General features: G+C 44.0%; 1 protein-coding gene across 3 annotated transcripts in view; it reads left to right on the top strand.

The window, feature by feature from the left end:
* IPCEF1 (interaction protein for cytohesin exchange factors 1) overlaps positions 1-17,876 on the top strand; it is a 79,109-nt gene extending 61,233 nt beyond the window's left edge. For all 3 annotated transcript variants that reach the window (XM_037052657.1, XM_037052740.1, XM_037052824.1), the window contains 2 exons: positions 9,152-9,345; positions 16,000-17,876. In XM_037052657.1, the coding sequence (XP_036908552.1) occupies positions 9,152-9,345; positions 16,000-16,206 (401 nt within the window). In that variant the 3' untranslated portion in view covers positions 16,207-17,876. The remainder of the gene's footprint in view (positions 1-9,151; positions 9,346-15,999) is intronic.
* Positions 17,877-24,135: the final 6,259 nt, after the last annotated feature.

The following is a 24,135-nucleotide window of genomic DNA, read 5'->3' as shown; positions in this document are numbered from 1 at the left end:
ATAAAATGTAACCAGAACAATTTTCTCCATAAAACAATCATTCTGTTGCATGTTGTTTTAGAACTACCAATGAAGCAGTGCACGTCACTTAATGATAGAAACAGAAGCGTCCACCATGCACCACTTATCAGCTGTGATTTGTTTTGAGAAATGTGCCATTAGGCAGTTTTATCATGGGCCTGTATCATCGGATGTGCTCACACCAGCCTAGAGGGCACAGCCTCCTACTGTAATTGTATGTTCCATACTTTTATACAAGTGGCATCCCCGGAGGTGTCTTTACATTAGCATCACCACAAACACGTGAGTAATTGTAGATGCTGAAGCAGAGTGGGCAAGGGAGGCATAGAAAGAGGTTGGAGATCTCAACAGCAGCTGGCTTAGGTGGCAATAGTTGGGTCCTGCAAGGTGTTTGGATTTTATTCCAAGTGCAGTGGTATGCTTTTGGGGAAATTGAAGCTAAGGAGTGTTATTGTATAATTTATGTTTTTAAAAGACCACTTCATTATATGAAAAATGGATATTAGGAAGATAATGTAGATCAGTTATGTAGCTGGTGAAATAGGCCAATGTTGAAATAATGGTGGTTAGATTAAGTTTGTAGCAATGGGTGTGAGGAGAAGAAAAATACAAATATTTGGGACATATAAGGAAAAAATGTAAGAACTTAAGATTTATAGATGATTCTTGTCTGTTTTAGTCCATCCCTAGGCTCTCAAATAGGCCTAAGCATACAGTAGACATTCATAGAATATTTGACAGATGAGTTGAATAAATGAATAAGTGACATGTATATAGAAAAGAAAGGAATCAAGGATGAGTCATATGTTTGCCAGTAACTCTATAGATTGTCATTGTTTTCTTGGGAAAATGTTTCCTAGTAGGAATTTAATGGCCATATTTAAATACATAACTCTAAATATGTACAGCATGCTCTTGAATAATGTCGTTTCACTCAATGTTATTTCATTATAATATTGATGAGATGCCATAGGAACTTAACCCTTGTTTAAACCAATCAGTCTGTAGTAAAATAGGTTCAGCGTACATTGTTTCACTGCAGTTGCAAGAACTTACTGGTGAGGTTAAGTGGGAACCCAGTGTGCATGAAGGATTTTCTCTAAGGCAAAAATAAGGATGTTATGCAAGTAATTATAGATCACACTAGACTATAATAATAGAAAACGAGAAAGAGAGGTACACCTTAAAAAGGTGAGAGCATTTATACATTCCAAACCTTCATTTTCTGCTTTGTGAAATTGAAATATGGTAGTTTCTTGCATCACCACTCTTGTCAACTCCCTTCTTTCTGAGTCTTCCATTTCTGTCTGTTGTTCTCACTTGTCTCCATCACGGAGCCACATGGGGAATGGCTCCAGCACATTATGGGGCCAACACTGACATGTTTCTCTATAGTGCCTCCAATTTGTGTCCGTGACTTTAGGTAATTTTCCAACTCCCCCCCATTTATTTCCCATTGAATTTTACCTCATAAATATATTTCAAAAAGAAAAAGAAAACCTGACCACATACCTTTTGGTATATATGCCAGTGTTTTTTTTTTGTTTGTTTGTTTTCTTAGGATGTGGGCAAATGTAGAAATGTTATGTCTGCATTACCTATTTCACCAAATCCTGGGCGCTCATACGATGGAAAGAATACATTTTAAAAATAAATGGAATATTTGTTTTGAGAATTTAAGCTGTATATCAGATGCTTGGGAAATGGACTTGACCTTAGACCCTTTCCAAAAATTATTGCCACAAGAGACAATAGTAATAAAGCAAAACAAAACAAAAACAACATTAAAGACAGTCCACTAGAATGGGTTTTTCTTATCAATAATAGCAGTAGAGCTTTGAGTTGCCTTACTCAGTAGAAACATCAAGTGTTCAAAAGAAAATAGGTGTATGACTCAGCAGAGTTGGTAGAACAAATATAGAAAAATGAGGAAAATTATAGTGAAACTACTCTCAGACTTAAAGAGCACAAGTTAAAAATACTAGCTTTGTTCTTGAGGAGGACTCTCTCTGGCTTTCTTTCAATCTATTTTCTCTCTTAGAGAATTTCTTTTACCTGTCATTTAAAAAAATTACCTCATTCCCAACTTCCTTCCAACTTCTCTGTTTCTAAGCACTTATACTATTGTTGTATCCAGGGACACAATTGACAATGACCTTGACTCTCTCACTTCCTGTTCCCAATTTAAACAGGTTCATTATCTCTAGGTGTCCAGTTCAAATGTGTGAGTAGAAAATCGGATTATCTGGCCTGTGTTCTAGGTTGCTGGCCAGACTGTGAACTTTCTGTTCTAGGATGTAGTGCCCTGTGGCCCTCTGAGACCAGAGTTTGAGGATAATACCTCAGTAGGAGGGCTCCAGATGGGGATTTTTCCCATGGAAGACAGAAAAGTGGAAGCAGGCATCTGAACTTTGCCTGTCTAGTCCCGCCAGCTACCACCTCAGTGACTACCTATTATCTGATTTGAAATAATCACCATTGAACTTTATTCAAAAGAATGTATATCAAACAATATTTATGGTGTAGCTTAGTGTTTTAGATGATAAGCTTTGGCTCAGAATGTAGGTTTGTCCCTTTGTGATCATGGTCAAGGTTTTTCATCTTTCTGTGTGTGGGCATTCTGTCCTCTATGTCAGGGTTAACAGTACTTTCCTCATAGGGTTGGTACAAAGGTAATGAGATAGTATTGATGGAATAGTTGTCACAGTGTTTGACACACAGTCAACACTTCACACCTGACAACTATGATAACTGTCTCCACCAATATCAACAGCAGCACAAGCAAGCAGCCTCTCCCTCAAAACCACGCTATGCTATTAATGTTCTTGGTCCCTAGGCTCCTGACTGTCAAAATGAGTTACCCAGATTTATCTTAGTTATATAATTTAAATTTGTTCATCATTATGATCTAATCTTTTATTACATTTCCGAGCTGTCAGAATCACTAATTAGAGAAGACCTGTAATTGCTTTTGATCTATTGGCATCACATGTTGAATTAAATAACATTTTACAGTCTTAAAAGCTACACAGAATGTCCTGATGGCTCCAGGTATTTCTTCTCTTTGTGACCAGTGCCTTCGATGGTCTTTTTCCCCCCAAACAAAACACCACACATGAAACAGACCGCTCTTTTTACCTAAGTCTTTCCAAGTACTTCCTGTTTGGGAACTAACATTCTCTTTCTTCAGAGCATCATTTGTACTGTTCTCATCTCTAAATGGTTTCCTTTCAAAGTCCAAGATGAAATATGGTATATGAATTCCCCTTGTCTCCTGAAGCCAGGATTTATGTTCTAAAGAAAAAAATAAGAACTGCATTCTAGAAAGCACAAGGAAACACTAAAAATAAAATAGTGGGGGAGGCCAAGTTGAGAATGCAGCATTTAAAGAGGGAATCTGCAGCCGGTGTTTTTGACAGCTGAATTCTGGGCCTCCGGGAGCAGGCCTGCCCCAGCAGGTGCAGACAATAGGCTGAGATACGTAGGAGGGAGAGGAAGGAGGGGCACATTCATTTGGCATAAATTGGAAAGGAGCGAACTTCCAGCCATTAGTTAGAAAGTTTGTTTTGGCTCGTTTGCCAATATCACCAAGAAAGATCTTGTTTAAAAAACACCACGTCTTTCCTGACTCTGACTTGTTAGGTTACTCACCTAAATTTGTAGAAAGTTTGCTAGTCTGACCTCTTGAGATGTTCTGAGCTTGTCCAACAGATGTAAGGTGTCACCAACATTTGCCTCCAAATTGTGCCAGCTCAACATAAGGAATAGTGGTGCTTTAGCGCGGGGGTTTGGGACATGCCTCTTTGAACGAAGCTGTGAATATATGTATTTTTAAATGAGGATGTGGCTCCGAGGAAACAGGTGCTGGTTTCTGGACAAGACTCATCTTTCTCATGTGGCTCCAGTCCCTTTCCCTGCCACTGAGTTGAGGCTGCTGCGTCATGACAAACTGATGACGGTCAGGGCTCGCTACTCAGAGTGTGGTCCGTGGACTGGCAGTTCTGGCATTTCCTAGGAGCTCGTTAACGACTTAGACTCTCAGCACCATCCCAGGCTGGCGACGTCCCAATCTGCATTTTAACAGCTCTCTGGGTGACTTTTGCCTGTGAGAGTTTCAGAAGACTGGCCCGAAAGCACATAGAACGACACAATGTGGGATTGAACTTTCCTTAATTCTATCGCCGATTTACACTGGGGAAAGATTACTTGCTATTTTTTAAGCATCTCCTTCTGTTCTCATCCATAAAATAAAAAATAGTTTTCACCTTTTTTTGGCAAAGCACTCGCGGGGCTGGATGAGGTGGACTATGAAGTGCTTTGTGCGGAGAAGGGAATGACAATGCTGCTATTTTATGGGAGAAGACGAAAATATACTCTTGAGAGGGAGGATAACAATTGCATTGGAAACACTTGGCTGTCTGACAGAATTCATTTATTTTGTATCAGAAGACAAGGCAAGTGGAAATAATGAACTTGGCTTCTGTTTCCAGTGGGAGAGTGATCAATGGCCTCATCTGCCAATCTTTTTCTTGGCTTTTTTACCTTTACAATCTGGTAAAATAGAAGTAATCTAGTGCTTTCTAATATGTAATTATACTTTAAACAAATATTTACATAAAAATGTCAAAAGGAGCTTTGTACAATGTCACTTTCTGGAGAAGCACCGCACAGGGACAGGGGAGGCCTATGGGTGGACAGGTCTTCTGCACAGTGACTGTGAGAAGAGCCTCCTCTGCTCTGGGCTGGGGTGCAGGCTGTGTTTCCTTGTGTGCGTCCACCCTCTGGGTCCTTTCCCCTGCTATGTGATTCCATTTGTCACCTACTTCCATTATTACTGAGTGCTTGTTTTATGGCCTGCGAAAAGCTAAGCATCGGTCATTAGCTGCAGTAAAAACACCGTGAAGTCCTTGGCTAGGAGTGGACGTGGTTAGATCACAGGTATGTCCTTTGCGTGTCTATCAATACATTGTTCCTCTCTCAGATTATGACACAAAAGAGCCCATAAAATATTTTTATTGATTACTCACATCACCGTTTATTATTTTACTGTCCTTAATGTCTGTGGGCAGTTCTGGAGTCAGGTTAGTAGAAGTTACACACAGTCTTTGAGTTTAAGGTTTCCTCCAAGGAGAGACAATGGCTGAGAGATAAGAAGAGCTCAATCAAGATTTGCCTTTTGTTTGTTTTTATTTCTCTGACAGCTTTAACCTTATCTCACTATTATCTCCAGTTTCTAAGTGAATCCAAATAGAGAGTGTTCTGTTTTCAAATATTACTTGTTCATATTTTGGATGAATTCTGTATTAACTTCCAGTAATCTTAATAGGTCCACTTTACCTTTGTGTTAATTTTAAAGTTACACACACCTATATTCTCGTTGTTAATGTCCCAAAATTTAAGCTGGGTGAAATGGTAGTTGTGTGTAGAAGAGAGATACCTCTGATATTTTTAACATAAAGATAATATATACCCATATAAGTATAGTAAACAAAAATTAAATTACCCAAAAGGCAGTCCTGTTTATTTTTATATATGAAATGTGCTTTATGCCACATTACTCTGAGATTCTACAGTTATTTTAATCTTTACCAATCTAATATCTGTTGAATTAGATACATAACCTTAATATAATAATTTTATTCTAGTATAATTGCAAACCAGTGTGTTAGTCGAGAGTAATTATCTGTCATGTGTTTTAGTAGCACAACTGTACAGTTTGGTGAACAGAGAGAAACTTGGAAAAAAAACATTCTATGGGAGTAAAAGACAGAAAACTACTTGAACAATAATTAAATTAAAATATTTTTTAAAAATTAAATAAATTAAGGTAATATATTTAAAAAAGGAACTAACCATTCTATTTATCTTCTTTGTTACATGCTTGTTTGATTTGCTTCTGAAGTTTATGAAGTATGTATTACTTACTTTAAAAATACTGTGGTGTTGAAAGCTATGCATTTAGTCTTTATTCAAAGTAAAGTTCCACCTGCCTAGCTGTAAAAAAAAAATGCAGGGTTGAGCAAACGTAGGTTTACATTTGTGAGTACATGAAACAGTTTATTCTTATATTGTTAATTGTTAATTATTGCCTATTATTGTTAATTATTGCCTATAATTGTTAATTATGGCCTATTTTCCCCACCCTGTATATAAAGTTGCTGTATCCTTGTGTGTCTGAAAACTTCCAGAGTCCAGCCCTGGCGGGGTGGTACAGTTGGTTAGAGTGTTGTCCTGATACACCAGGGTTGCGGGTTCGACCTCTGGTCAGGGCACATACTAGAATCAACCAATGAATGAGTAAATAAGTGAAGCAACAAATCAATGTCCCCCCATCTTCTCCCTCTCTAAAACCAATTAAAGAATGAAAACTTCCAAAGTCTATAATCCTACTGTCTTCTCTAAGATTCAACTTAAATAACTTAAGTTACTTAAATTTCTTACAAGTTTCTAATGTTCCCAGCTTAACTGCAGACCATAACCATGCTCAGTGTTTCTGTGTGGGCATTGGCAGTTGTCACGATAATCTCGTGGAAGGCTACTTTCTTTACAGCTTTATTGAGACGTGTCTCACATAGAAAATACACAGAGTTGTATGATTATCACCACAATGTAGCTGGGGAATTTTCAGGACCACAGAAAGAAACCTGTGTACTTCAGTTGTTGTTCCCCATTTCCCCCCAGGCAACCACTGATCTGCTTTTTGTCTCTGTGGGTTTGCCTGTTCTGGACGTTTGATGTCAATGGGCTCATACAGTGCATGGTCTTTGTCCCTGCCTTCCTTCACTCAGTGGAATGTTTTCAAGCTTCTTTCACGCTGTCCTATGTTCAGTACTTCGTTTCTTTTAATTACTGAGTAATATTCTGGTGTGTATAGGCCACATTTGGTTGATCCGCTCACCAGCTGATGACTATTTAGGCTGTTCCAACCCCTTGTCTGTATACATAGTGTTTCTATGAGCATTCGTGTGCAAGTTCTGTGTCGCCGTATTTTTAATTCTCTTCCTATATATCTAAGGAACGGAATTGCTCCTACGTGCCAAACTGTTGTATAAAAGTGGTGACTTCATTTTACATTCCCATCGGCAATGCATAAAGGTGCCCGTATTTCCACATCCTCTCCCACACTTATTATTGTCTGTCCTTTTGATTTTAGACATCCTCGTGGGTGTGAAGTAGTATCTGACTGTGGTTTTGGTTTGCCTTTTCTGGTAACTAATGGTGTTGAGCATTTTTGCATGTGCTTGACAAAAACTCAGCGTTGATAACTGCCTGAGCCACAAAGTCTCATTGTGTTTAGACGTAGTTTTGAATATTTCCACTCTGTTGGGTACTGGTTTGGTGAAGAACAACGAGGTTTACTGACCAATACTCTAAGTCAGTTGTGGAGTTAGTCCAGCGCCTTTGTTTCTATTTATTGAAAGAATATCGGGAACACTTGTCATAGCTTTCTGGTGGTAGATGATGGAAAACTAATTGTTGCGCAAAGATCTCTAATCTTACAAGAATAAACCATGAAGCGAGTGAAATTTGCTTGATTTTGACGGTCCCAGACTCCTATTGTATGCTTTCCCCTCCCTTTTAGAGAGGCCTCTTACTAGTACCTCCAAATGCCATCCTTTGTATATGGTCCTCTGTCGATCTTGTTAGGACAAGAGTAAAATGCACAGACACTAAGGAGTATGTGGTGGACAAGAAACATCATTGTGTATCTAACCCAAGATTTCTTTCCAGGGAATGAAGGATTACAGATCTGAAGTTCTTAGTAAGCAATGAAAGCAACACCAATATACAAAGATTTTCTTTGGGTAACTTTCTGTGTGGCTCGAGGTTCTTGCTGTTGTGTCTGACCCGCACCACATCCATAGTTGTCTTAACAAAGGCGGTATGTTAGCTCCCAGGAGCTGAGGGCGATCCGACAGTGCCACAAAGACGCATGTCTCCGCTGTGTCCTATAGGTGGCTCCATTCTCATGATTCTTGGGATGATTCCTGGAATCTTCTAGCTTACATCATCATACCAGTCAGTGTAGGGGAAAGAGGAGATGGATTTTCTGATATTCCCAAACCAAAGTTCAGAACTGAGGTCCCTGGCCCCACCTGACCTGACCTGAAACCCGTGCTTATTCCTAAATCCCTGACTGGCCAGTGTGATGGAATTGCCATCTGGTTAGCCTTGCACGTGCAGAGGTCCCCCTGGGTCACAGGCAGTGTTACTTCACCAGAAGCATTTGGGCTGAGGCTGGGAGACTCTGGTTAGGAATGTGCGAGGAGGAAGCACAAAGAATGATCATTATCTGCCCAAAGCCACAGACTGTAGGCAGGTTCCTTCTCTCAGAGGGCAGTTCTAGGAAGGACATTAAAAAGTAATCTGGGGCCGTGGTTCTCAAGCCCTAGGGTGTGCATTAGTTGGCTAGGGTTTGCCTGTCCATCACTGTGTTTAAGACGCACGTAACTCTTTTGGTTTCATAGGTTTACAGACAGAGAGGAATTTTGTAACAGGATAAATATTATTCTTTGGGTCTCACCGATACTAGAATTAGGTGCTATTTGGATTAGATTTCAGACTTAACATTGATCTTGGAATGGGTTAAGACTTGGGAGATGTTGGGATGGTATGAATAAAAGGATGTGAATTTTGGCTGGTTAGATGGTGGCCTATTACAGGTTCAGTTGTATACCTCCAGATTCCTATGTTGAGGTCCTAACCCCCAGGATCTCAAAACGTTACCTTATTAGACATCGAGTAGTTGCAGATGTGATTAGGTAAGGTAGGGTCAGGAGGGTGAGCCCTAATCCAGAATGACCGGTATCCTGATAAAAGGGAGACACTTAGACTCAGGGACATGCACCCCGGGAAAACAGCCGTGAACACTGGAGTCATGCTGGCACAAGCCAAGGACCCGACAGGCGCACAGAGAGAGGCCTGGAACGGGTCTTTCCCTAGTGCCTTCAAAGGGAACATGACTTTCATAACAGGGTACCATCAACTGAGTGGCCTGTACAACAAAAATTCATTGTTTCAAACTTCTGAGATCATGGTGTCAGCAGGACCTCATTTTAGGACCCAGAGTGTCTGATGTTCTCACCTTGACTTTAACTCAGTTCCTTGTTATTTCTTTTCATTTCAATAGAAGAAACAAAAGCACCTGAAGATGACGAAATGGAAAAGCTCTACAAATCGTTAGAGCAAGCCAGCCTGTCTCCTCTTGGGGACCGACGACCTTCCACCAGAAAGGAGCTGAGGAAGTCCTTTGTGAAGCGGTGCAAAAATCCATCCATAAATGAGAAACTCCACAAAATCCGAACCTTGAATAGCACATTAAAGGTAAACGGTCTCAGACTGCGGATGAACTCCGTGCACATGGGGTGAAGGATGGTGGGCTCTGCGGGGACTCCTGCCAGCCACTGTGTGCTTGAGTGGGCGGAGGGGGAGGTAGAAAAGCCAAGGGTGTCTCTGTGGGGTGAGATGACCCTTGGTGCTCTCAAAGCGCAGCAGTGTTCCCAGGGTGTCTCCAGTCAACCCACTTTTCTACACAGGTGTTGACTTTTACATTCACTCTGGTGTAAAATTTCAGACGGGAAGCTCCTCGCGGGCCAGAGCCACGTGCCATTTGTTTCGTGTACCTTTTACCCAGCACAGGGAATGTGAGGCGAGATTAAGACAGTCACCTTGGGAGAATAAACAGTAATATTAATAAGATCTCGCGATTTCACCTGACTCATCAAAGTGCCGTTGTCCTGTGCTAAATCCAGAAGACATTTTCTAGGTTTCAAATACAGCAAAGACTTCGTGACTCTCGGCTGCAGGCTCTGCAGCCAAGAGGTGCTGTGAGAGCCAGGCAGAAGGACACACGGACCAGCAGGTGTTTCAATAATGGGGATGAGGGACCGCGCACAGGATGTACTGAAGCTATTTTCAGGGTCTCCTGTAACTAAAATGGTTCTTCATAACAAAAGCATCCCGCTTTCACATTTAGATTACAGCATGAACAGGAGGAGGCCAGGATACTTTGCCAAATGGTCCCGAATTAGCAAAGGATTTATAGATTCTGAAAAGCTGTGATAGATCCTGTGATTTAATTCTGGTTTGTGCGTGTCCTTTTACATCAAGAATTTGAGTCTCTTTCCAGGAAGAAATTTCGGTAATCAAAGGACAAGTCTACAGAGAGATGGCTGAGTGACTCGGAGTCAGATGCCCCCGTTAGTCAATAGAAGACATAAGCATTCTACAAGTCTGCAAAAATGAGGCTGAAAAATAAAAGCAAAAGGGGTATTTTAATCATAGAAATAAAACCCAAAGGCAGAGGAGAAATTCCTTAACATTTATAGAGGGCAAACATCACTAGAGTTCATTTCAAAGATGAATAAATATATTTTATTTCATAGTATGTACAGCATTGACAAATGTGGTTGTTTGTGATAGGTGATATAAATGAATACATTTTTCATTGAACAAATATTTCCCAAATCTTACTGTGTACCAGGCACTGTTCTAGGGCACTGGGACCATTGAAGGGACCCCACTGGACAGTGGGACAGAGAGGAAACAGTTGATGCAATGTTATAAGTACCGTAGTTGATACAGACTTGGGAGCTCTGACTCTCCAGAGCAGGGAAGTGGCAGCCTATCGGAGGCCCTTAGGGACCCTGCTGACAACTGACCAATGAGTAAGAAATGGCGAATATCAAGACGAGGATGGAGGAGAAACTGGTCTGGGTAGGTGTGTGTCAGTGGATCAGATGTATTAGTCCACAGTGGGAGAAATAGGAAACAGAAGATAAGGAGAAGATGGACCAACCGGTCAGGCCATTTCCAGAAGAAGCAAGACTGTGTTCCCACCTTTCACAGAACAGCAGTCTTGGGATTCTAGACCATCCCAGCACCATGTCCTGGCCTGGCCCCTGGGAGGTCAGGTTTGTACAAAGAGTTTGAAGCATTACAGGCCCCATGTGGTTCTTTGTGACCTCTTGCTCTCCATGCACTGTGGACAACCGATTGATCTGTTCGGCCTTTGCTTTTATCCCTGCGCATTAGTTACCGATGACTAGGTAACAAAATACCTCAACCCTTAGAAGCCACAAACAATAAGCACGTTGTTTCATAGAGCCTGTGGGTCAGGAATCTGGGCGTGGCCTGGCGAGGTGCCTCTGCCTCACGGGCCTGTGATCCAGGCGTTGGCTGGGGCTGCACTCACTCCTCCCTGGGGTGCAGGACTTCCAGCCTCTCTCACTGGGGTTGTTGGCCGAATCCACTTCCTCTCCGGTTGCTGGACTGAGGGTCTCAGTTGTTCATTGTCTGTTGGTGGGAAGCCATGTGCTTCCTTGCTCTGGGGGACCTTTCAGTAGGCAGCTCCCCAAACGGAAACTGGCTTCCCTGAGGGCAAGTAAGACAGTGAGAGCGAGTGTGCAAGGGGGGTCACGTCCCACTCTCAGTCGTGCAAATGTCTCATAACGTGTGCTCTGTTGACAGGACTCTGTTCATTAGGAGCCAGGCATGAGGTCAGTCTGGACTCACAGAGGGGAACTGCACCAGGGCACGCACCCCAGGGAGCGGGGACCACGGGGATGGTCACGGGGCTGCCAGGATCAGCCGAAGGGCGCTCTCCCTGCGCATGCCCAGAAAGGGAGCCTTTCCTTGGGCCCCTTAGGCCTCCCGAGAGGGTAATGCAGGGGCCGATGAGCCATCATCCATGTTACATGGTGCCATGAACCTCATCAGGAGGGAGGAAGGCATGATTATGCGGGACTTGACCTTGGTGGGAAAAAAACCCCACAGCAGACTCTTCACTGGAGAAAGACAATTTGGTACGCATGTGAGGAGGCTATAAGAATTATTTTAGTTTTACTATCTTTAATTTTAACTGTCTCTAAAATTCAAAGCAGTCAAGATGGTGGTTGCCTTGGAGGAGGCGGGGTAGGGTGGGAGGGGCCACTAGTAGGGCCTCTGAGATGCTGGGTGAGGGTTCTTTTTTGACCTTGGTGGTGGGTGCAGCGAGGGGCCCATTCTGTGAAAATTCCTCAAGCACAAGCCTTAAGATACGTGTGCTTTTCTCTGTATATGTAACATTGCCGCGTCAATGCTTATTAAAAAAAAAGAAAACACTTTTAAGCTGGAGTGTGGACAAGCAGAGACAACAAAACTTCATGCAGACACGAGGAGCCTGTTTTAACCACAGCATTTGTATTAGTGATATGCACATTCCGTAAGCAAGGAAAGTTCCCTGCACCAGGATTGCGTTGGAACAAATGCTCTTTATGGAAGTTCTTCTAGGAAGTCAAGCAAATTATCATGATTAATGTAGATCTTTAGGAATCTCTGATAGCTCAACATTCACTAACTTTTGGCTAAGTCTGCCTTGATTTTATAATGAACAGAATACAGGACCAATTAATGGGTCTGCTGGAAAGTTTCCCTCAGGGTTCCCCTGGCCTAATGTCCAGGGGGACAAACTCCCCTCTCTCCCAGCTACTCTGGTAGAACACAATTCCAGTCCTTAGTGCTTATGCCTTGAATAGAGCCATCTACTGCATATTTGGAGTGAAAATATGAAATACGGCATCTTTCACAGTATTTTTGGGAAGCCCTGCCACGCCCAGTCTGCCTGCCAGAAAGCAAGGACAAGGTCGTAAAAGTGGTTTGCGGAATCGTGTGAGCCTCTTGCTCCGCAGAAAGAGCCAGGCCCAATGCTGCTGAGTCTAGGGTGCTAGGTCTAGAAGGGAGCTCAGAGGTCTTGCTGTTTCATTAATTTTCTCCCTCTGAATTCCTGTGTATGGTTTTTATTTTATCTGTAAATGAACTAACACAGACTTGAGCCAAATGGTAAGACATTTGAATTGTTTGGAGCTCTAAACCGTGTGTGGTGTTAGTCCAAAGGTGAAGGACCCTTTCCTAAAACCTCTAATCAGATTTAGAGGGGGTTAGTTTATTTTTGCCTTTAGAAAAATTAATTTCCCAAGTTTTGTTCATCTGCAAAGATCTTAGTTTTTCAATAAAATATTAGGATCTTTCTCTGAACAGATGTCATAAGAGCAAAAGTGAAAATCCTGAAATAACTTCATATGAATAGCTCTGTGGTGATAGAGGATGAAAGCTCATCTTTTTTCTTTTTGGAAAATGCTGGGTTTTTTTTTAAGCATGGTGTTGAGAACTCAGAGGAGAAAGAAAACTCACTGCTCTGGCCCCACTCAGCTTCCTACCAGCAGTCCTTCCCAGTTGCCCCCTACTTCACCTGCTTTCCTCTGCTTCTGGGTCCCCGAGACTCTGCTTACTATCCTTTGAACGCTTCGCTACAGAACAATTTGTCTCCTTCTTCCTTAAACCTAGATATATTTTTTTGATTTTCATCTATCACCATATTTTTTCTCTTGATTTAAGATGATAAATCTCATCACTCAGACTACTGTATGTGTTGTACCTTCCCCTTGAAATCTGTATTATTCTGACCAATTTAGAAACAGAAAAAGAAGAAAACCAGAAAAATGTAATAAAGCGCCCCAAACAAGATGTAAGTGAAAGCTAATTATAGAGCACAAACAATAGATTTGTGTGCCACTGATATTTGTAACCATCTATCACCAGATACTTCATTTGGATAAAATAAATGCTAACAATTCTAGAATCTCTAAAACTATGTGGACGTGTCTGCATAGAGAGACAGATGTAGATGTGTAACAGGGTGCAGCCAAAAGGGGGGCCCCCAAAAAGAGATTTGGAATGGGGTCCAGAACTCAAGGTGCCCAGGAAATATTAGAAAGATGTGTAGGATGTCCTCACTCCTTAAGCCCCCCCCCCATGTCAGTTGGGGGAAGGGACAAATGAAGCAGGGCCATTGAGAGCTGGTTTGCGTAGTAATAGTTTCACAGCTAACCTCTGGAATGGTCATTTAACATATCTGTAACCTTTAACGGGTTTCATAGATATGTTAAATAGCTGTGGCCGTGCTTTGAGCTAGGGAGAAGGGAGTGACTTACACCCAGGATGTGATCAGGAGGTAACACCCCCTGGTTACAGCACCTGTGTGAGAGCCTGGCGTTGCCTGGCTCCACGCCACGGGGCCACACTTGCCCAGACTCACTATGGCAGCCCAGTACAGCTGGGAGGATATGGGAGTCCTGGTGGGTGTAACCAATTGTGGGAGGAGTCAGAAATGGGGCTGCAAAGGAGGACTGGCTGGAGGATTTAAACCCAGACACGGCAGCCATTGTGGGGGAGGGAGCACGCGGTTTTAGCAGAGTGAGGACCCCCCTCATGCCCCGGTGGCAGGGGGAGCCACGTGTCTTTGCCAGAGTGCGGACCCTTGCAGCTAGGTAAAGGAGAAAGCCACAAGCTTTTGGTGGAGTGTGGACCCCTGCAGCTTTGGTAGAAGAGGCCCACACAGCTTTGGGTTGCTCCCTTTGGCCACATGGCCTGGGAAGCAGGAGAGACTTTGCCTGGAAAAATGGGTACAAAGAACTCCTGCCAGTGGACCGTGAGAAGGTGCCACATGACTTTGGATTAATTGGAGATCCTGCCTGGACAGCGACACAGCTGATGGTGCCAGTGGCCTGGAAAAACGGATGTGTGCCCTTTTCCTGATTTACGGTACCCGGAGTTAGGACAGAGGGAGAAGGGAGCACTGTGTACGTAGGTAGATATCCTAAAGGATTTTGATATTTTAATGAAGATGTTAGGCCTGTATAGCATTAAATAAACATTTTCTTTCCTTTTCACAAATCTCTGTCATTGAGAGATGTCTTTCCAATTGGCGACAGACATCGGGCCCAGTAGGGAGTCCGGACCGTATTAGTTAGTATACCATCCTCTGGAGTCCAGCCCCAGTGTATCTGTTTTGTAACAGTTTTGGACATCCCTGGGTGGGCCAAATATTGCCCCCCTTGGACCGCTGTACAGTAACAATAGTGTTAGGTATAAAGACCACAGAGACGAATATAGTACGTTTATTGTCTCCTTCCTCACGAAGCGTTAGAATAGGTGGCACAACAGATCCGTGAATATCTAAGCCTAACATGGTGAGCACCAAGTGGAGCACAAGCCCACAGGATTTGGGCAGGAAAGGGACCCATTAAAGAACCTCGGCCTTCTAGGTGGGTTCTTGCACCACCCCGTGAGGGTGGGTGGGAAGTGGAGACGGGAGGCAGGCACTCACTTAGCCGTAGCAGCAGAACAAGCGCGGGACATTGGGCTTTATATCTGAAATTAGGACGGTGGTGGTTGTAGGGGTGAAGGAAAGGGGAGTAGCTTTGGGATATCATTGTCAGGACAAAACGAAGTTTTGAACGTGGAGGCTGTTGTGTCTTATTTTTAACTCATTCCTTGACTACAGAAAACTCCCCTAACCTGGGCCTGGCACTTCAGAAATGCGTGTCCTTGGTTACAGAGGGGGTGGGGTGAAATAATGTGAGTAGATTCTCTGCTCTGTTCCCATCAGTGCAATACATACTGCTCTCCTGGAAGGTTGTAATCTTTTCCTTGAATAAAGAGATGGCCTATATATTTATTCTGCCTATGTTAACTAGATAAATTAAATATAATTTAAGGTGATAAAAAACCAGAAAGATATATTTTGTGTTGTCTGGTATGTTAGGGAAGGCACTATGTTCCATTTCCCTTGCTGAAGTCCGGATGGTCAGTGACATGATCATCCAGTTAGGAGTTTCGGGAGGAATGACTCTCAGCTAAGAAACGTCACCCTGGTGTGGAAAAATGGATTGATCGGGGAAGAGTAACGTAGGAGACTCTTGGCTATATGTCTAGTTCTTCCTTGGGTAGGATACTTAACTTCTTGTTGGCCAGCATCTGTGAATGGATGGCCTGGCATAACTCCTAGGATCGTTGTAGGGATTTGAATGTTATGGGTGAAAAAACCCCTTTGAGGATTTTGATGTGTATGTGCATTTATTTGTGAAAGGGCTGAGGAGGTCTTACTGAAACTAACATACTCATGACACTACCCCCTCCCTTTTTTTTCTACTTGGACAGTGTAAAGAACATGACCTGGCCATGATTAACCAGCTGCTGGACGATCCGAAGCTGACAGCCAGAAAATACAGGGAGTGGAAGGTCATGAATACCCTGCTGATTCAGGACATCTATCAGCAGCAGCAGGACCCCGCATCTGCCCCTGAAGGCAACCCCCAGGGACTTGGGAAACCGCCTTCCTCGGCCTCTGTTGAAAATTCTATTTGAGAACAAGCCAGAATTCTCTCCCCTTCTTCCCCCAAGCAACTCTTCGAGATGTTGCCAGAGCTCCATTGTTCCTTAAATGGAAAGCCAAGACTAGTTCCTCAAGCATCAGCTCCCTGTAAAGATGCAGTTTGAGGGAGGGCCAATAGCAGCAGGACTCTTTCCGGGTGTGGTGTTTCCATGGAGATGGAAGTGATGGAGTCCAACTGAGCAGTCCTGTGTTCCTGCAGAGAGCTCATAGTTATGCTGGGCTCTCGTTGGGATTTGGGAACTCTGTCTTCTGTTCTTTGCTCTGAAGAGAATTATTGGACAAAAGATCACGTTTTACCAGGGATAGTTATTCATAGAAATGTTTGGTTCTCCAAAAGGAGAAGCACATACTCTACCTGGTTGGGTAGCTGAGTTCTCCAAATCGTTTTGTTGAATGAAGGGACGCTTTCTATAGCAGTAGCTGGAACAGGACAAATATTGTGGAAATCCCCCGCCCACGGTTCAGAAAGTGGATCTTTTCCATGAGTGGGGTATGGGAGAACTCAAGAAAAAGACGTGTGTTCTAGGTTTACCCCCCTTGCTCAAAGGACAGCTTGGTGGTGTCACAGTTCACCCAGCTGGGGGGGAGGGTGGGATCTGATTCTGTTTCCTTTCCATAGCTAAAGAAAACCCTTGGAGGCCCCCACTCGCTCCCAGCTTTTCTGAACCACCGTGGAAGACAAGGACAGGCCCAGCAGGGAACGTTCGCTGCTTTTGCCCTTGGCTGTGGTGCCTGTGCGTAGTGCAAATTTATATCTGGTTCCCCAGGTTAAATCTCGAGGAGACGATTCTACTAACTGAATTGTTTAAATATCTTTACTCCCCCCCCCCAAATCACCCAAGACAAACAACAAACAATTTAAAACATGATTGTTTTATTTTTGTATGTTTATGTCACTTTGTGTCCTGTGAATAGCTGTTTGTTATTTAAGTATATTTATAGAAGATCTAATTACCAGTGTGTTAAAAGATGATATACTATTCTATCTTTTGCTGAGCATATATTCTCAAAGGATACACATTGTGCTTGAGAAAAAGAGGACGACCTCTGAGGACTAATTCACTGGAGTTGCTGTGTCCTGGAGTGTATGCAGAATGCTCAGGAAATCTGGCGGGATAAGTGTGGAGCAGGCCGTAATAGTCTTTGACTTTCTGATCTCTCTCTCTCTCCCCTCCTCCCTCTCACCCTGCCTGCAGAGTGCTTAAACTTCTCTGTTTTAAGTCACTTCCTGAACCAGAAATGGACTTTCAGCTTAAGTTACCCCTTTTAGGAAATGAACTTCAAGTTTTATGTCACGTATGCCCACAAACCCTAAACCAAATGAAACACATCTAATGTAGCCTTTTATCTACAGACTAATTGAAATTTAGGGGTCTGTTGTTAAAAAGAACTAATTTTATTAGAGAAACAATATGAAAGTCCTCCCTCACTAATCATCATGAATATTTTTTACCACAAAAATAACCACAACCCACCAAAAGCCCACTTTGGGCCTGCCCCTAGCAACTTGTCAACATAACACATTTCTCTGTATAAAGAGTGTGGCTTGACATTCAAATGGATGTATTTTATCTGCAAGACAAGTGGAAATAGTTGTTGCATATTTCCCCAACCTTTACTAAGAAGTCTTCAACCTGGCGAAAAAAAAAAACCTTTGTGTTAAGAAAGAAAAAAAGCATAAAACACAACAGGAAGCAACTTGTAGAGCCAGAAGCTTGTGCGAGTGGGTGGCGTGTCAGTCAGTCTTGCCGGGCAGACACTTCAAAGCTCCCACACCAAGTGGAATGTGCTGGGCTGGGCGAGACCCAGACCACACAGCGGAGGGCGCCTGAGCGGCGGCGAGTCCCTGTTGACACCAGAGATGAGAAACTGTCCAAGTCCTCAGACTCTGGTTGGAGAGGCCAGTGTTTTCATCTCTGCTCTAGGAATGATCGCCTAGCAGCTATTCCGTGGGTGGGCGACGGTATAGGATCCACACTGTTGAGTGTCGAGGGAAGGAGATAGACTGAAAGGAATGGACAGTATCATAACGGCGTGTGACATACGGGTCTTCCACCTTTTGTTCTCTGGTGTCTAACACCAGCCTGCCCATTTCAAGAGTTTTCCTAAATTGAAGGCTTCCCGGAGTTTTTGACTAGGGCTTGGAATAGGCTAGGGCTAGGACTTAAGTGCTCTGCCTTGGCTTTTCCTTAATACACACTTAGCTGACCTTCTGGTGTCAATTCCTTCCGAGCCGCTCAAGTCGGAGGAGGTCCGTGAGGGTACTCAATCTAGCCTTTCGGCTATTTTTGACAATCAAGTTAGTCTAGAAGTGTTTGCTTTGTTAGTTAAAGGGGCTACTTTGCAGAATCGCCCCAGAAGAAAGTTAAACTGAACCGCGCTGTTTTGCACCCTGCTCTCCGAGACCAAAATCGCCCTAAGGGGAGACTGTTCTGCCCACTGTTGCAGACAAAGGGTCTGAGGGCTACTGAGCGGCCCAGAACCATGGCTGTGTAAGCAGGAAGTGGAGAAATCTGAGCATAACCGGGTCCAAACCTGTGGTGCTTCCTGTAGATCAGGATCCGGATGAGACTCCTTCGGGGGTTGTGGGGAGGACCACTGCTCGCTGTTGTTAGAATCGGCGCCTCGTGTGATACCCTCACTTGCTGGTGCCCCATAGCACATGCGGAGTTAGATGGTCCCACACTTGTGTCCCATTCCTTGCTTTTAGCAAGTCTTAGTTCTGTTACAATCCCAGGAAAGCATCAGAGGCCTAAGAAGAGTCCTAAAGCACACTTCTGCAAAGACTCCAGAAGTCCTACAAAAGAACTTATGTTTGGAGTCCGAGTTCCTTGTGGAACCAATGTCTTTTGTTCACGTGTGATTTCACAGTTTGCGAGCAGTGTTTCAGGATCCCCCTCCAGTACCCCGGTGGTCTTTGCGGGGTGATTGTGGATTTTGACCACTCCTTTTGATGGAGGAAGGAAACAAACGAAAAAATGAGGTGTTGCAAAAGAGAGTACAGCCAGGACTTGAACTGGTCCCCTCCCTCTCCCATTACCTTGCGCAGTTGCTGTTGGGACGGAGTGGTTTGACTGGGACTGTGCGTGCCACGGTGCTGAACGGGGCCTCGGCTGCGGCGGCTTTTGCAAAGCCATCCATTTGGACCCCGAGGGGCCTCTTTTTCTTGAACACGGCTCCTCCTCACAGGTTACTGTCCTTCCTGCCATGACCCGCCGACTGTGAATTGGGGTTCAACCTAATCATTTGGGTTTTTTTTCCCCTTCCTTCTAAAATTCTCCTGCTCATTAGGTGCTGTGAGATCCTTGGGGGGAAGAGATACGGAGTGTGTTTATTTTGTTTTCCTTTTGAAGAGCACCGGTAGATGCCAGAGACTGAGCTTAGTGACCAGGGACCACTAGTCCCCTCTCTCTGCTTCTTCTCATGTAATTATGATGGCAATTTCCTCGGAGAGCCTTTAAATCACAAATAACATCATAGAGCTGAAACACAAAATGAAAACACACTTTTAAGGCTTTTAAAGAGAAGTGATATTTATAGGCAATATTTTGATACCTCTACACAGAAGATTCAGGGAGTCATTTAAGCACACAGGAGGTCTATCTAAAAGTTGCTATTTACTGAAAATCTGCCCTATCCAAATGAAGATTTAGGATGCGTCTAATGCAATATGATATTTGGATGGGCTTTCCCCACGTATTTCCTGTCCACTTGTTTTGTGTCCTTATCTCCCAAGAGAAACTGGGTCTTAGAAACATGAGGTGACCACCATGCTCAGGCTTTTGGAACTTGGAGTTGAAAAGAGAAGCCCCAGACACCAGATTTGAACAACCCATTTAAAACGGCCCAGGGAGCGGGACAGTGCCACCCCTCGCTGTGCGGCATCCATCCACCTCGGTGGACAAGATGTCAAACAGCGACACGTTTCGCTGTGTGAGGAAACAGGAAGCGGTTTCCTGGCCCATCTTTACTCTTCCCCGTATCGCCCCAGGCCACAGAGAAAACGTTCAACATGGCTTGTATGTTTGAAAAAGAGAACTTACATTTCTCTAGCTGTGAGGAGACTTAGCTGCTCTGTTTTGTCATTTCTTTGCCTTGAACCCAAAGGGGAAGCATGCCCCGTGGAGACACGTAGCATCTTGTAACGAAAACCAAGATTATAGCCGCCGTGTATGTGAATGTCCTTGCATGATGGCGATGTGACCTTCAGCACTGCATGGTCTTTGGGGGCAAGATGTTAATGGGGAAGTGACACCTTCAATGTCATTGTGCTTTCATTCTCTGTCACTACTCTCTTGGACTGAACTGAAAAAAATGTCATGGCTCATTTCTCCTGCTTTATGTTTTCGAGGTTGACTTGTTAGATAAAAATAAAAACCAGGTGACATATATAAGTAAAAAGACATGGGAAAAAATTAAAATATGCTACTGGTGTTCATTTTTTCCCCCTGCAATGTTTCAAAAGGACAAAAGAAGATTCTCCAAGAAATGTGAAACGGCTGGGTGTTTATCTTCTGCAAAGGTTGTATCGCCCTCTGGTGGCAGTCACAAAAATAGATTCTAGACTACTGATGTTTTTGTTTTTAAATACAAGCTCTAATTCTGTTGGGAAATCTTTTTCAACAGTAACTGATGTGGTCTCCTCCAAAAATCCTCAGCTTACGGGTTTGTTACTGCAGAGATATCTATATTTTTCAAAATTGTTGGTTGACAAAATTTGACTTGCATATTACATACCCCTCATCAGTACTTGGCACTGACATCTTGTTTACAGGTTTTGATTTTCAGATTATAAAAGGTACAACCTGTGGCACATCAATTACTTAAAATACATAAGATATTTCTATGAAAAATCAACAAAGATAATGTTGCAATAACACAATCCACTGCCTTTCTTTTGGGTACACTGATCAGAGGAAGTTAGCCTGCATTTGAACTTGAGTCACACTTCCTCAACTGCTGTCTACGCAACACGCTGTTCCCCACCCGTCCCAGTTCTCACTTCACAGGCTGAGCTCCACCGTCTCTTTTGTCCCCCCTGCAGCCACCAAAGATAGTATGTCTAGGCTCCCCCATGAAAGCAGTAATAATTGTTCTAGACCAAAGGCACGGGCGTAGTGTGTTCCCGATTTCTAGAGCAATCCTGCACAAATTTCCTGTTGCTGCTGTACCAAATTGCCACACATTTAGCAGCTTTGAAATGTGTTTTTCTTTTTCTTTTTTTAAATATATTTTATTGATTATACCATTACAGTTGTTCTATTCCCCCCTTTCAATCCCCTCCACCTTGCACACTCCCTCCCCCACCATTCTCCCCCCCTTAGTTTATAACTACGTGTCTCAACTTCTTTAGATTCTATATTTCCCCCGCTATTCTCACCCTCCCCCCTATCTATTTTCTACCTACCATCTATGCTATTTTCTGTGCCTTCTCCCCCCTTCTCCTCCTCCCACCCCCCTGTTTCTAACCCTCCATGTGTTCTTCATTTCTATGGTTCCACTCCTGATCTAGCTGTCTTCTTGGTTTGCTTTTGTTTTAGGTGTGGTTGTTAATAACTGTGTGTTTGCTGTCCTTTCACTGTTCATATTTTGCATCATCTCTTTCTTATATAAGTCCCTTTAGCATTTCATATAATAAGGGCTTGGTGATGATGAACTCCTTGAACTTGACCTTATCTGAGAAGCACTTTATCTGTCCTTCCATTCTAAATGAAAGTTTTGCTGGATAAAGCAATCTTGGCTGTAGGTCTTTGGATTTCATGACTTGGAATACTTCTTTCCAGCCCCTTCTTGCCTGTAAGGTCTCTTTTGAGAAATCCGCTGACAGTCTGATGGGTACTCCTTTGTAGGTGACTGTCCCCTTATCCCTTGCTGCTTCTAGGATTCTCTCCTTCATTTTAGTCTTGGCTAATGTAATTATGATGTGCCTTGGTGTGTTCCTTCTTGGGTCCAACTTCTTTGGCACTCTCTGAGCTTCCTGGATTTCCTGGAAGTCTATTTCCTTTGCCAGACTGGGGAAGTTCTCCTTTATTATTTGTTCAAATAAGTTTTCCACTCGTGGCTGTTTCTTTCCCCCTTCTGGTACCCCTATAATCCGGATGTTGGAACGTTTAAAGATGTCCTGGAGGTTCCTAAGCCTCTCCTCATTTTTTTGAATTCTCATTTCTTCATTCCTTTCTGGTGGGATGTTTTGTTCTTCCTTCTGGTCCATTCCATTGATTTGAGTCCCAGTTTCCTTTCCATCACTATTGGTTTCCTGTGCATCTCCCTTCATTTCAATTAGTTTAGCCTTCATATGTTCCTCTAATTTGTGACTATAACCCACCAGTTCTGTGAGCATCCTGATAAACAGTGTCTTGAATTGTGCTTCTGAGAGGCTGGCAATCTCTCGGTCGCTTAGAGTTATCGGCTCTGGGACTTTGAGTTCTTCTTGCGCCATCTTTTGGGCTATTCGTGCCTGTTAAGTAGCAGGAACGGGGCCCTAGGTTTTCACCAGAGCAGGGCAACTCAGTCGCTGGGTTGTGATGGTGTATGTGGGGGCGGGGTCAAAGAGGGACAATGGCTTCCCTCCGGCGCCCGCCTCCGCGACCCCCACCAGCACTGCAGCCACCACCGTCACCAGGGCCATGCGCCCCGCTCCACTGCACGCGAGTGTGCCACCGCTGTCAGCCCTCCACCACTGGGTCCGCCCCCTGGGGCCTGCGTGGTCCGTCTCACTGCGCGCGAATGTGCGACCTTGGTCAGTCCCAAGGTGACGCACCCCGCACCCCGACTAGGTCCGGGCTGCCTGCGCGCCTAGGTCTGTCCTTCCCGACCCTGCTCCGCTGCTGGCTCTGCCTCTTACCGTCCCCGTTGAACGGTTCGTAGCTGTCGGACTTCCGTATAATTCGGTTTTCTGGTCTCTGGGTGTGTCTTAGTTCTCCAAAACTTGTTGTATCCAAACTTGGTTGTGGGAGAAGGCACATTGTTCCACCTATGCCTCCATCTTGGCGGANCTTGGTCAGTCTGCCCCGCACCCTGACTAGGTCCGGGCTGCCTGCGCGCCTAGGTCTGTCCTTCCCGACCCTGCTCCACTGCTGGCTCTGCCTCTTACCGTCCCCGTTGAACGGTTCGTAGCTGTCGGACTTCCGTATAATTCGGTTTTCTGGTCTCTGGGTGTGTCCTAGTTCTCCAAAACTTGTATCCAAACTTGGTTGTGGGAGAAGGCACAGTGTTTCCACCTATGCCTCCATCTTGGCGGAAGTTGAAATGTGTTTTTCTATGGTTCAGGAGGTCAGAAGTCTGACACAGGTTTCTTTGGGTGAAAATCAAGGTGATGGCGGGGCAGCCTTCCTTCTGGGGTCTCCAGGGAGCACCTACTTCGTTCAGCTCTCCAGGTCACCCCGTTCGCTGCCTCTTGGCCCCCTGCCTCCATCTCCAAAGTCAGCAATGTTGCGTGTGCACCTTCTCAAGTCACGCCTGCCTCAGACCCTTGAAGGCCCTTGTCATTACATTGGACCCACCTGGATAATTCAGAAAATCTCTCTATTTTAAGGTTTGCTGACTAGCAACCTGGATTCAATTCCAACCTTTTCATTCTCCACTGCTCTTCCCCTTTGTAACATATAGTTTCCAGCTAGTAGGACATGCCCATGGGTTAGCTTACTGCAAATTTCCATTTCAAATATCCTGTTTAGCCCCCTGAACCATCAATTTGTCCCAGAAATTCCAGGACTGCCAAGTCTTAGCTACAAGCATGAAAGTCCTTTGTCACATCATGTGACTTGAATTTGATTCCATAAAGATGCGGATCACCATAGGAGAGGCTGTTCTGTCCTCAGGAGTAGAAAAAGGAAAAAAAAAATCCTGGCTTTCAAAATCATTCCTACACAGGCATAACAGTATTTTCATAATAAGATCAG

The sequence above is a fragment of the Sturnira hondurensis genome, unplaced genomic scaffold, assembly GCF_014824575.4.
Source record: "Sturnira hondurensis isolate 20B ecotype Veracruz unplaced genomic scaffold, ASM1482457v3 Scaffold0000167, whole genome shotgun sequence".
NCBI lineage: Eukaryota > Metazoa > Chordata > Mammalia > Chiroptera > Phyllostomidae > Sturnira > Sturnira hondurensis.
Note: the sequence above shows the minus strand (reverse complement) of the source record. Positions and strands in the feature narration are given on the sequence as shown.